This window comes from Solea senegalensis, linkage group LG2 (genome assembly GCF_019176455.1).
Source record: "Solea senegalensis isolate Sse05_10M linkage group LG2, IFAPA_SoseM_1, whole genome shotgun sequence".
In the NCBI taxonomy this organism is placed as follows: domain Eukaryota; kingdom Metazoa; phylum Chordata; class Actinopteri; order Pleuronectiformes; family Soleidae; genus Solea; species Solea senegalensis.
In genome coordinates, this window is record NC_058022.1 from 8,893,509 (window position 1) to 8,907,419 (window position 13,911).

The 13,911-nt window shown below is 39.7% G+C and overlaps 2 protein-coding genes across 3 annotated transcripts; both read left to right on the top strand.

The window, feature by feature from the left end:
• Nucleotides 1-967: 967 nt before the first annotated feature.
• cryba2b (crystallin, beta A2b) lies at nucleotides 968-3,647 on the top strand. Its single transcript, XM_044048574.1, has 5 exons — nucleotides 968-1,049; nucleotides 1,618-1,790; nucleotides 2,500-2,641; nucleotides 2,791-2,933; nucleotides 3,257-3,647. The coding sequence occupies exons 2-5, from the start codon at nucleotides 1,633-1,635 to the stop codon at nucleotides 3,402-3,404; spliced, it is 591 nt and encodes a 196-aa protein (XP_043904509.1). The 5' UTR covers nucleotides 968-1,049; nucleotides 1,618-1,632; the 3' UTR covers nucleotides 3,405-3,647.
• Nucleotides 3,648-4,992: 1,345 nt separating this feature from the next.
• Nucleotides 4,993-11,517, top strand: fev (FEV transcription factor, ETS family member). Of its 2 annotated transcripts, none has more exons than XM_044020065.1 (3): nucleotides 4,993-5,073; nucleotides 9,007-9,078; nucleotides 9,863-11,517. In XM_044020065.1, exon 3 carries the CDS (start codon nucleotides 9,922-9,924, stop codon nucleotides 10,402-10,404), a length of 483 nt encoding a protein of 160 aa, XP_043876000.1. In that variant the 5' UTR covers nucleotides 4,993-5,073; nucleotides 9,007-9,078; nucleotides 9,863-9,921; the 3' UTR covers nucleotides 10,405-11,517. The 2 variants fall into 2 exon arrangements, with proteins under 2 accessions (XP_043876000.1, XP_043875999.1); XM_044020064.1 differs by lacking the exon at nucleotides 4,993-5,073 and adding an exon at nucleotides 6,804-8,333.
• Nucleotides 11,518-13,911: the final 2,394 nt, after the last annotated feature.

The window sequence follows — 13,911 nt, forward strand, 5'->3', positions numbered from 1 at the left end:
ACTTTTATTTTGAAATTAAAAAAAACCAAAACATTATTTGTAAAGCACTTTAAAACAACCGCAGTGGACCAAAGTGCTGTACAGAATAATAGATACAAGACATAAAAGCTCACACGAGGCAATAAAATACATCTAAAACGGGAATAAAAATGGAATAACATTTTAAACTCATATTGCCCACCCTTACGTAACACTGACTTCTTTTTTCACTTAGTTAAACCAGTGTGGTTAAATGACCATAGAAAGTTGCACTGGACATATAATTTGAATAAAGCAGAAAAGCATGTCCTTTTTTCACTGTGATGTGTTAGTTTCCACCTGTGTTAAATGTATGTACTCGAGGATATATCTTTGTAATATATCAAAATCTCCTATTTCCAACAACTTAATCATATTTTCTTTTTTTTATTATCATATATTGTAATATATGTAACCAGAGCACTCGTGTCGCTATGAGCCCACAATGACTTTCTCTACAGCTAATAATATTATATTATACCGAGATATGAGAGTGCAAATAAGTATAAATAAATAAAGTCACAAGTATCTTTTATTACAGTATTTAATTCTCTTGTTTTCCACAGAAACAACTGTTAAAAAAAAAGGAAGATTCGAGGATGCCCTCTGGATGAAGTTGGCACTTGCCCTTTTCCCACCTCCAGTTCCGGATCAAGGTTACCAACAGCAGAGGGTGACATGGGAAGAGCTCAGCTCCCAGAATGTGTCCATTATCCTGCCGCACCAATCAAACTGTTGTGTCAGTGCGTTGCCATTGTATAGTCCTGGCTCAGGTTGCCACTGAGAATGGCTGCCGTACTGATGACTAAGTCAGTTTGGGGCTCTGAGGACAATAGTGTTGTGGAGCCTCCACAAAGCACGAGGCTAATGCTCCCCTTTCAGCTGGGCCGCTCAGCTGCTGAGTGTGCAAGGCTGCCGGGCAAATGGAGTGTGGCGCAGGGTCCAGGGGGGGCTCGGCCCTATAAAAACGCACCAGAGGGTCTCTCCCGCGACATTGATTATACTGGATCTGTCCCACCTCAGTACTGTCTGTGAGTATGCGAACACACCGCTTGAGAACAGAAAGCAATGCAATCAGGAGACAGCTCTGTGTACTGGGGTGGAGTCCGACTGCCACCAACATGCTGCTCAGAGACTCTCTGGTTGATTGGTAGACTTGTGTGCATGCAGTTTGATTTAAAGGAGGTTTGATTTGCAACGAGTAAAAAAAGAAAAAGAAAAACACGGAAGCAACTATAGGGTGAACTGGTGTTTGCTTGTGGAAACACTGTTCATTTCAAAGAGAGGGATAGTCCGAATGCTTCGATGGCTGTGTAACTGTTCATTTACAGGCTTGTTTTCTTCTTGATAGAATCTCCTGCAATATAGCAGAGACAAATCTGTGCTGTGGAGAAATGGAAAACAATGATGAATGCATGTTTTTCCACTAGTGACACATGAGGAGGGAACCCTTTGAAGAGTTAATATAGAATAACATAGTATTAACAGACAGGTGTCAGTCGTATTAACTCCTACCTTTAGCTTCTTGAGGCTTCTTGTGTTGGAAAGATAATTAAGGTACTAATTTCTGGTCTTAATATTTTTTTAACCTTCTCGTAGATAAAAGCAGCAGCCATGAACACTCAGCAGATGGAGCAGATGGGCCAGTTCAGGATCACGGTCTGGGAGGAGGAGAACTTCCAGGGAAAGCGCTGTGAGTTCATGCTGGAGTGCCAGAACATCATGGAGAGGGGATTCCACAAGATTCGCTCCATCAAGGTCGAGAATGGACCGTAAGTCGACATTTGCAGGCCGCCTTCTGAATGTCATGTTCCACTTCCCTCTCTGATCTGCCCACGTATCTATACTTTGTGTTTATTTCATCTTTGACTGTTTCTGAATTTATTCTTTTTTTTTTTTTAGGGAAAAATAATAATAATCTAACATTGGGAGTCAGATTATTATTTTATTTTAATTCATCTGCTTGATTAAAGAAAACACTACTCAAACAACAAGTCTAATCAACACAAAAAAAGACCCAAAATCATAAATTACAGCCGACAGTGATATCACATTGCCGTTTGGCAAGTGTGGTTCGCATGTGCATGTGCATGTGCATGTGCCTGCACCCAAGTGTGACCCTGTTGTGATATGAGTTTGCTGTGTGCAGCTGCTGGCTGTGAGCCCCAGTGTCTGACTGACTGATGATCAGATAAAAGGCCCTGGGTGCAGCAGCAGCAGCAGCAGCAGCAGTGGAGGGAGGAGCGGCACTATCTAATGTTTGTTTTGTGCTCACGGGGACAAAGGAAGCTGCATGTGGCTTTCACTTGTGGCCATTCTGTGGCTGTTGGACTCTATTGTTGAATGAAAATGATATATATTTTTTAGCTTTTCACTAAAAGTACTTGTGTATTTGAGTTTTATTTTTGTTTTTCCTTCTAGTATTTTTACTTAATCCTGGCACAAATAAACATGAAACCTCCTCTCATCTCTATCCACCAGTTGGGTGGGTTATGAGTACCCAGAGTTCCAGGGACAGCAGTTTATCCTGGAGAAGGGAGACTATCCTCGCTACGAGGCCTGGAGCGGAAACAGCAGCTACAGAACCGAGCACCTGCTTTCCTTCAGACCCATCAAGTGTGCTGTAAGACCCACCATCCTTCTATTAGGATAATAATAATAATAACCTTTTTTTTCCCTCATGACTCATAAAAGCTGCTCTATGGTTAGAACCATAATTGAGGCCCCCTTGAGGTTTTTGACAGCCCCTTTCCTCTGCCTCCTCTCCTGCAGAACCACAGTGACAGCAAGGTGACCCTGTACGAGTGTGAGGACTTCCAGGGACGCAAGTTTGAAATGTGCGACGACTACCCCTCCCTACAGGCCATGGGTTGGTGCAGCAAGGAGGTGCCCTCTATCAAAATCAACTCAGGAGCGTAAGCGATACACGTTTGTCTGTTTGTTTTATTAGTATGATTTATTTTAGTCTTCAAATATTCTGCAAGAAAACATTCAGTTAGTCTAAGGTGGTATATTAGAGTTCAGCAAGCGTGCATGCAACTGAAACCTCTTGAGGAAACCGGTTGCCTTGAATCCTTTTAGGTTTCTTTACTTAGACTAAATTCAACATGAGAGAATAGTCAAATACAGTTAATTAAAATAGCTCCTTTTTTTTTTTTAGAAAGGTTGACATGGTTAAATACTAGTCTTCACTCACTCGCTCCCTCATCCTCACTCACCCCTCTCTCTCTGTCTGCAGCTGGGTGGCCTACCAGTTCCCTGGTTACCGTGGCTACCAGTACATCATGGAGAGAGACAGACACCAAGGCGAGTACAGAAACTACAACGAGTACAGCACCCAGGCTCACACCAACCAGGTGCAGTCCATTCGTAGGATCCAGCAATAAGCCTCCACCCTGCCTCCTCCTGCCTGATCTGACCTAAAGAGAAAAAAAAAAACAACACATACTCATCCTGAAGCATTTTCTCCACTGGAGCCTTGGACAGACTGCTGTCACAGAACAGTATGGATGGACAAACTCTTTCTATCGCTATGTGGCTCTGCGTGTATGGATATTTAAGCACCTACTTCTACTGGCATGCCAAAGCATGTGTTTGAAATAGGAAATAAAGGCTTTTCTTCAAAACTAGACTGTTTGTCTGTATTTATTTGAATCCCCCACCACCCCCACCCACCTCAATGAACTCAATCAACCCCAGTTGCATAAAGTGTAAAGAAAGTGGCTCCAACAATTGGCTAAAACTAAACTGTTGATCGATTTGTCTCTTTGGTTTTGATGGCAAGTCGTATTGTTTGAGCCTAAGTCTCGACTAGTTCTTTGAACTATTTAGTGTCAGACTTTGCTTTTGTATTTAAGGGAAATATTTAGAGAAACATGGAGTGAGCAGATTCTGTTAGACTGTTAGGTTGTTCTTGTCAGACTGTATTCTTATTTCCAAATAAACAAGAACATGATATCACGTTTGTTTCTATTGTTTGTTCTTCATCTCACAAAATGGCTAAAAGAGTGAAGCTGTCGCAGAAGCACCATGTTGGCTTTGGCTGGTCCATTATTTGTCAGCGCACAAATATTCCGCAGCCGCAAACCATTAAAACAAAGCCAGGAACACTTTTGTTACACATTTATCTTTGATAGTTTTCTTGTGTGCTGCGGTGTCGGCACACATGCGGCTGGAGGCCAGCAGAGGTCCTCTGAGAGACGCAGCGCAATCCCATTGAACTCATTTCAGTTATTATTGATGAAAGGCAGGAAAACATGCACCGAGATCCTGAAACGTGTTTGAAGAAGCAACCTGTCAGACGACTCACTTTAAAGGCAGTAACCCAAATGCTCACAAAACAGCCTTAGCAAACATCGACCTGGACAATTCATGTCCACAGGCCTGCTGATCATGCTCTTCTTCTTTTATTTTCGTCATTAACATGTGAAAGACATTTAACTTAACTAAATTTGTCAAAGCAATAAAGACACATGGGATTAAATGTGCTACTTTTATACAGCTCACTAGCCTGCATGAAAACCGTGAATCTTAATGACGTGTTTGCAAATTGCAAGGCTGTAAATGCTGATGTTTAACTGCAACCAGTCAACACGACACCAGAAAACATCATAAAGACTTATGTCATCTATGAAAAAAAGCGGTGTCCATATCATTTTGGACCATTTCCTTCAGCAGCTCAACCTGCGTGGCACATAAGCCTTTCACATGAAGTCTAACAGCCAAGCAGTTGTTTGTTTATTCTAATGCCTTACTGTCATTATGTTTATCTTACAGCCGCATGCCGGGATCCTGGAGTGTGTTTACCTCCTGTTGGTCCAGGACGTGGGATTCCGTGTTACACACCCAGGAGCCTGCTCCGACTCACAGTCCCACACCCAAATAACCAGGATCTTTTAATAAACGTGTAACCATTGCACACACACCTTTCTCAAATATACATTCCTCTGCAGACTGATTAAAGGCTGGGGCTGCACCAGGGCTTGCAGAGGAGTGTGACTCTTCACTGGCGAAGGAAGTTGCAAGCTGGGGCTCTTTGGTCTGCAGAGCACCAAGGTAGGTTTTTAAGAAGGAATTTCAGTATGATTCTTCATGATAGCTTATTTAACCATGTTGTTTGTATTGGTTAAAACTAATTTATGTATTCTAGTAGACTTTACAAATGAAGAAATGTGTTAAAATTATGACATTTGATCATTTCCTGTTATGTAACAATAAGACAGAGGCAATTTAGGCTTTCATTTTGCTAACTTTTTCCAAGATATTTGAATAGTTAGATTTTACGCATACATGCAAGACTAACATGCTTTTAAGACTTAACACTTTAACACTAGCATTGTAATTGGTGTTGAAAACATGTATTTGTTTTGTTTTTTCTCTTTCTCTCTATGAATATCTGGACTCAATGCTCATAAATAACTGTATACCTGTATATTCATATTTATCTTTCCTGCGGCATCAATGATTTCAGTCTTGCTTTCGAGGCTTGTTTTAAGTTGCCTGCGACTTTTACTTGGACACAGGCAGCTAAAGCAAGTCTGGAACGCCAAAGACACACCTACAAAAAAAGCCCAGAGGAGTTGTTGCTATGTGAAGAATGGAAAATCCTGTTTTTAGTTCAATACTATACCTTCTTCTTCTTCTTCTTCTTCTTCTCTTTACTTCTCTTCCTCTCGGTTCATAGTGTTGCCTTATATGAGAGCAGCTAAAACGAGTATAACCTTGTACTCATTCACCTTTTGCGTCATGCAATGTGTGTCTGTGTGTGTTTGAGGTCAATCAGCTGACACGTCATAGATTAATTAACGACTGGTTTTTACTTTACTTTTCTATTCAGCCGATTTTTAATGTCCTTTTTCCACATTTTTTTTTGATTAAAATAATGTAGTGATTGCTATTTTTTTCTCCACACTTTTTTCCAAGGTTTAGAAAAGTTTACAAAATTAATTGTAGATAGAATTACAGATTATTGTTTGGGCCGTGCAGTGCTACTGTTTACTCAGAGTCTCTTTTGTCACATGCATAGAAACCAAAAGTGCATTTCCGCAGGTGTTTAGGTACCAGTGACCTTTTTTAACTACTGAACTATTGTTTTTATAAACTGAACGCCTTGTACTTCATATACTTGCTGATAAATAAAGTTGTGAGCCAAATATGTGTACAATAGCACTTCTTCCAAATGCTTATTATCATATAATATTGAGTGGTGTTACCAAAGAGAAAAAAAAACCCACAATAATCACTTATTGTGATTATTGTGAGTTGACAAGTTTTTCAAAAACAAATGAGTACTTTAGTCTTGTGTGTGTGTTGCAGCTTAGCAAGAGTATGGTTGTTCCTCTTTAATTAATTGGTGTTTTGTCACAGCAGAAGAAACCAAAGGTGCATTTCAACCGGATATAGTGCCAAGAACCTTAAGGGAGAGAAGATGTATGTTTCCATCTAAGGATTTAAGCAGTAAATGGACCTAAATAAATGTCCCTGCTCATGGTGTGGGTACCAGGAACCATCCAGGTGGAACATGCCCTGCTACATTTGTGATTGGTTGGAGCACTTTGTATTCTACTTAACCCCCCGCCTTTTTTTACTTCATGCTGAGAATGGACGCTGCAAAGATAACATTTGACGGATGATATGACATAAATGTCCAGAGCCTTCAGAGCAGCAGCAACAACAACTTTCAGAGATAGTGACAGTGACTAGAAATAAGAAGGTTTCAAAGTCAGGATATCAGGTCTGTGTCCTCCACACTGGAAAAAAAAAAGAGTGCCAGGAAAAGCAAAAAAACAAAGTGAACTCTTAAAATATAAAACAAATAAATAAAATGACAACAAAAGCAGCACAGACCGCTGCACCATGTAAATGGTATCATCACCTGGACGCTTTGTTTGGACTCAGTAATGCAACAGTGAAAGGCTCATTCATAGCGTTGAGTCAACAGATGATGTGGTGTAAGTATAAGTATAATTAGAAATGTCAATAATATCAATTGTGGCCATCTTTCTTTGCACATTAAAGGTGCAGTGCGTCAAATGTGGTGAGCGACGCATGCAGTGTCACCACCGCGTTGCAGTCATCATACGTCCATCGATACCAAAAACATCCTCAAACCATCACAGGATGCCAATCCACGCGAGATCTCTGCTCACATACATGTCTTTATTGTTTTGAAGGACTTAAAATAAAAGAACAACATTAGCATTGGCGTTTTAATTGATTATATTGCATTAAATGGACGCCCAAGCAAAGAAGGGAATTACAAACAAGTGATTTATATCATGCCTTTTTAATATGATCATTAACTACATCTATTTCCTTTCTTTCTCTTTTTTTTTTGGCATTACAGCACTTATTTGTCCAATCTGCAATTTTCAAAATAAAGGTCTTAAAAGCATATCACCACATGTGCCTGATTGATAAACATTATGCAAGAGAATTGGTGTTGACATGATATTAAAACAAAAACAATGTGATCAATGTTTGCAGCTGAATAAAAGTAGACTTGTGTTAAATGATGAAAAGTAATGCACATTAATATGTTTTATCTGGCATTAATGGGTGACATACTGTTGTTCTTATGATAATAATAATAATAATAATAATGATGCTGTACATCACATTGGCCTTTATACGCTTCATACAGTCCCATTCTTCAAAAAGAAAATAGAATTAGAGGAATAATACATGATTGGACATCAGGAGCCATGGTTTTAAAGTTACAACCTCATTACCCCTCATATTGAGGCTGTATAACCTTAAACCCACAAACAGAAGGTTGGGCTGGGATGAAATGTTCTTGTTTTCCCATGTGCACTGAGGCGTGATTTTCAAGGTAAATGTTCTTTTTCCAACATGGAATAGGTCTTTGTTGTTTGCCAAGAGGTAAAGAGGCGGAAAAGTGAGGAGGATCTGAACTGGTTTCCATGTCAAACACTTCAATTCACCATAGAAACCCAGATCTTAACGTGGAAACTTTATTAAACTGTGATGGTGGATTGATAAGGGCCGAATTTCTATCGGCCTCTTTTTATTGTGGGCACCAGGCGGGCTGACAGAGGTAAATTGCTCTTTTAATTAAAGCAATGCACCAGGGGAAATTGCTGTCTGAATATTGTCTCAGAGATGGGGGCCAGTGACAGTTGCCTGGAAACTTCAATCTGTCCCCCGCATTTATTCCAGATCACAGTTATGAGATAAACTTTAATAAAAATCGTTTCCTCCGCCGCCAACGAAATGAAATCCAACCCTTTCTGAACAAGGGAACACAATGAGGCAGGACTGCGGAGGAAACCTCATGTTCAGCATGTATCTCTCAGGTTCGTCGTTTTGTCAAGTAAAAGTCACAGAAACGGCTCGCTTTTGCGTAATTGTGGCGTTTCTGCAACTCGGTGTCGTGGAGGGACGGCGACGCTGCTGCCTCCGTGTGCTGGACGCAGCTTTTTGTTCAGCCTTTTTCAATCTGAAAGCCCCGTCTGCTCTTTTGTCGGAAATCGGAAATCCTTTTTCCTGGACGCGTTTCCTGGCTCCTCGCAGAGGAGAGACCGCACACACGACACGCGTAATGCGTTACACCGAGACTGGACCGGGACACAATTATAGGATTTTTTTAAATGATCATTATTTAATATTTAATAGATCCATTTTTTACTTTGATTTATTTTTTTATTTTTGAATCTGCACTGGTTAATAATAGGTCACAGCCACGTATAGGATATTTTACAAGAGCAGCCTTTCATTGCACGTTATACAGATTTAAAAAAAAGGTGTAAATATTTACATTATATTCACCTTCGTACCTCGACGCTGATTATTACAGTGGAATAATTCTCTTTATTCATTTTTATTTATGTTTTGAAGCATTTGTTGTATTGAAAAGAGTTAAAATAATGTCCTGCACTTAATTTTGTAATCATTTGAAAACATAATGAACTGACGATGATGATGATGATGATGGTGATGATGATGGAATTGAACCTGCTTTGATTTCAGATCCAACAGAAAATCTGTTGAAAGAAAGCAAAGGGACATCATGGGGTCCTATAAATACAGGAGTACAAAAAGGTAAGGGAAAGTCCTTTTAAGTGAATTTTATTTATATTTTGTAACATATTTTCTAACTTTTCTGTATCAGAAAAATATTAATAACGAAATATTAAAACAAGAGTTATGGTTTTATTTTGGTCATACATTTGGTATGACCAACGTCAGTGTAAAATAGGCCTTAATAATGTAATGAATCAATAATGTTTGCTATAAAGAAAAAACATCATTGATTATTAATCACGACTGAATGAAAAAACACTATATTTGCAGCCGCCTCGCGTTTGCTGGACAGATTATAAAATATAAATCCTAATTAAATATACATTTAATATTAATCTCTAATTCAATAAAACATTGAAAAATTCACGTCCATTGAAAAACCCGTAATGTTAACGCCTCGCAAACCAGTTGTAAAGCAAGCAAAATACATACAAAATGAAAAGAATATGAATGTGACAACAATATTATATTAAACAAAGATATAAGACTCATAATTGAATGCAGTTGTTTTCAATGTGATCATATAATATACTTAATTCGTAAAAAAAATGACACACGCAACAATTTTATAAATGAAAAAAGAAAGAAATATAATTTTTCTAAATGTATTATTCTCTCAATAGCAGTTTTTAAAATCGTATTTTAACACACACACACACACACACACACACACACACACACACACATATATATATATATATATATATATTGCTTTTGCTATTTTCTCATCATATCACTCATTCAGTATCATTTGTCTTCATGGTTTGCGTTTTATAAACTGTGACCGTGTTTGTCCACGCAGGCAGCGGACAGATCCAGCTGTGGCAGTTCCTGCTGGAGCTGCTCTCTGACAGCTCCAACATGTCGTGCATCGCCTGGGAAGGAACCAACGGTGAGTTCAAGCTCATCGACCCGGACGAGGTGGCCCGGCGCTGGGGGGAACGCAAGAGTAAACCCAACATGAACTACGACAAGCTGAGCCGGGCGCTGCGCTACTACTACGACAAGAACATCATGACCAAAGTCCACGGCAAGAGATACGCGTATAAGTTCGATTTCCACGGCTTGGCGCAGGTGTGCCAGCCGTCCACGACGGAACAGGCCATCTATAAGTTTCAGGGTAACTTCTCCCCGATTCCGTTCTCCGGGATTTCAAAACTGAACCTCATGGCTCCCGGCGTGGGGCCGTCGGGTTTCTCCTACTGGCCCGGATCCCCAACCACGGCTCTGTACCACAGCCACAACCTGCAGCCTCCGGGGGCCTTCGGCACCGTGTCCCCGTCCCACATCAGCTGCGTCAACAACATCAACAGCCTGAGCAACGTCAGCAGCCACTACAACTGACTCTTAACGCACTGTTTTACCCGTGGAATTGAAGCGCCGACGTGCGCCACGCACGAGAGGAGAGGTGACACACGCGGGTGGAGGAACACCGAAGGGGAAAATACGGTCCACACGCAAACCCACCCAAATTTTCTTATAAATAAATAAATAACATACAAATAACGGATGTTGCTCTTAATGTATAATTGGCCCCTGAGGCTAAAACGACACACGTGTGTGTACCTAGATAGTTTTAACCTGCGGGCCAAGCTTGGCCACCACATTTTAACTGGGAGATTATGAGTGCATTATTATTATTCTAATAATAATAATGTAGATTAAGACTGATTTACGTAATCCCAGGGGCCGCTGTATTACGTACGCTTCATCAATCGGTTAAAATTACAGCTCAGAATTCCACCTGCAAATTGCGTAAATGAATAAATAATACGGGCATTGTTTTTTCCTCAAATGAGCAAATTACAGATTATTATGTTTAATAGGTATAGTATTGGACACAACTAGTACGTTTTCACTGACCTATCAACTCTCATCCTTTGGTTCTCATCACTTCGTTCTTCCAGAGTTTTAGTTTCTGTGTTTGCTCCAATAACCAGCGATTACTGGACTACAGGCGCCATCTCGTGGTAGTTTGCACTCAATGCCTACCAGACTTTCATAAACTAGGGACAGCACTCAAGAGAGCGTAAACCTGTCAGTATATACTCTAAAATAATCCAATCATCACTTTCTTGGTTCCAACATTCCCAGAAAACATCACTCTTCTTTATGAGTTATTATTGTTGTTCTCAGGCAAAGGAAAATCATACATCACCTTAAAAGATGAGTTAACTTTGTCATAAAATAAAGCAAATTCACTTGCAATAAAATAATCAAATCAAATAAACTATTTGAGATAATAGGTAGAGGTGAAATGTGTGTGTCATATAGCTCTGACGTTTCAGAAAATGTGAATACTCTGTAAATACTGTAGGGCACATGATAAGCTCAGGCTGTTGCTTGTTTTTTGTGTGTGAGTTTGGAGTGAATTATATAGTGCATTCACTCACAAGAGATCATAAACTGACTGTACCAATGGAAAAATTAAGTAAATAAAAACATGTAAAAAAAAAATAGAGTGTTATGATCAAGCAAATGTGTCAGTCACATCTTTACATTTTGTGTTTTTACTTAACTGTATCATTCAAACCCCACAGTTTATGTTGTTAAAGTACAGTGACAGTCTGATTCCTGTTGTTCTTGAGGTGTTTTCCCAAGGTGAGTATTATTTATTTGATTTGTTATTCACGATTGTGAATAAAGTTGTTATAATGAGGGGAGGAGTTAGTGGCAAATTGACTGATGCCACAGAAATGTATGACAGTGTGTTAGCGTGGGACTCTAACACAAGCATTTACCTTATATAAATTGACCCTATGTAAAATACAAAAGCTTCCTCTCCTGACTTCATGAGAAACATTATAGTTCATCTGCAGACAAAAAAAATGTAGTAATGAGCCCACATCCATTCTGCATTCAACAGTTGTCATATGAAATTGGAATTGAAACAATCTGAACTAATAATAATGATAATAATAATAACAATACTACTACTACTATTATATAAATAATAATAATAATTCATTTTATTTATAGGCGTCTATTTATCTCAACACTCAAGGTCACCTTACAAAATCAACAGTAAAAACACTCAGCCCATCAATCAAGCAGTCACAAAAGCAGGCAATAAAACGACATAATAATACTAATGAGACTACATAAAAATACTGATAATACTAAAAAACAAGAGAAAGGTTTCAACTCAAAGGTTTAAACATATTATGGTAAATAATAATTGCTTTCAGTAATTATAACGTGGTAAGTTAGGTCTTAACGTCACATGGGGGCGCCATATCTCCACCAACACCAGACGCCCTCTTTACATAACTGTGATAGCGGAACTGCTTCTAAAATAGAACATAAAAAAAACACAACATGCAAATCGTCCATTAACCTCAAACCTCATTTCATGACAGTGAGATTACAGAGATGCGGGTCTTTTACTGTCTGGACGTGGAATGGACAGACTGTATAGTTTTGTATTTGTTATCCATATAGGTCCACATGGAGACCAAAACCTGGTCCATATGAGGTACAATCTCATGTCTATGGGAACTGGCTAAATTAAATTAAGGTATTAACTGGCGATGGTTAAGGTTAGGCATACTGTTACTCTTTGCATTTGAATATGTGTGTGTGTGTGTGTGGGTGTGTGTGAGAGAGGGGTGGGAGGGGGTTGATGGTGTTGGTCACTCATTCACAACAGTGTGCATGTGCCTTGCATTTCAATAGGTTCACTATTGACAAATGAATCTTTCTCTTTCACTCTCTCAACTACACACACACACACACACACACACACGTTTGTGCAGCATTCATAGTGAGGACACTCTTAGACACAATAGTCCATTACAAATAAATCCCAAATCTAAACCCAATTCTAACCCTAACCCTAAAACCAAGTCTTAGCTCCCAAAAAGCCCCTTTAAGGAGTGACAGGATGTGAGGAGCAGCCAAAATGACCTCACTCGCTATGGTTTATTTGTTGTTGTTTTTTAGTCCTCGCAAAGACACCGATACAAGAACACACACAAACACACACACACACAGGTCTCAATGACTTCAGAGGACATTGCATTGACTTATAGTCATTTCCTGGAGACGTTACTCTAACCTTAACCTAATCCTGACCTCAGCCTAACTTTTATGTAATGGGGTCTTGATTTTTGTCCCCATCAGGAAGACAAGTCCCCATAATGTGAACAGATTTATGTCCCCACAACATAAGGAATACCAGGTACACACACACACACACACACTCACGCACAAACAACACTTGTTCCACCATTTACAGCAAATGTGATCACGTCATTGTCGTACAGATACAAACTCTCAGGAGCCATATGTGGGTCTGCTGAGTTCATGGGGTCACGGAGGGGAAATGAGGATTTGGCTTTGAACACATGTTGACTAGAGAGAGAGAGAGAGAGAGATAGAGAGAGAGAGAGAGAAAGAGAGAGAGACTCTGTATACTTTTCACTCAGACTGAGTCAAATCCAAAACATATTATTCGACGTTGTCTTCTCCGCCTGCCGCTAATCTGCTGTGCCTATTGTTGCCAGTGTAAGCCTCACTCATCCTCTCTTCTTCTTACATAACACACTAGGTGGGTGTTTTTTTCCCCCCCACAAGCCACAGGATTAACAGTTGTGTCAAATGCAGAGCACAGGACACGGGTGGCGCTATAGAACTAAATATGAGGAGGACGTGGAGCAGAAGCAGAGAAAAATAATTCCTATTTTTCTTCTTATGTAACTCGTATGTTTCGTTATGTAACTCGTATGGGGTTCGTCTTTGTGCAACCCTGTTTTAAGGAGCTCGGCGGTGCGTTCAGGTGACGGTGGGGAGACGTTCACGTGTGTAGTGGTTGGAGAGAACTGGCACGTCAGACAGCACTGAATAAGAATG

Excerpts from the sequence above, each read along its gene's own strand:
- fev (XM_044020064.1), top strand. The coding sequence starts at position 8,285 with ATGAGGCAGGACTGCGGAGGAAACCTCATGTTCAGCATGTATCTCTCA. Across the intron at positions 8,334-9,006 it reads GTTCAGCATGTATCTCTCAG|ATCCAACAGAAAATCTGTTG; the intron begins GTTCGTCGTTTT and ends CTTTGATTTCAG. Across the intron at positions 9,079-9,862 it reads AAATACAGGAGTACAAAAAG|GCAGCGGACAGATCCAGCTG; the intron begins GTAAGGGAAAGT and ends TTGTCCACGCAG.
- cryba2b (XM_044048574.1), top strand. The coding sequence starts at position 1,633 with ATGAACACTCAGCAGATGGAGCAGATGGGCCAGTTCAGGATCACGGTC. Across the intron at positions 1,791-2,499 it reads ATCAAGGTCGAGAATGGACC|TTGGGTGGGTTATGAGTACC; the intron begins GTAAGTCGACAT and ends TCTATCCACCAG. Across the intron at positions 2,642-2,790 it reads TCAGACCCATCAAGTGTGCT|AACCACAGTGACAGCAAGGT; the intron begins GTAAGACCCACC and ends CCTCTCCTGCAG.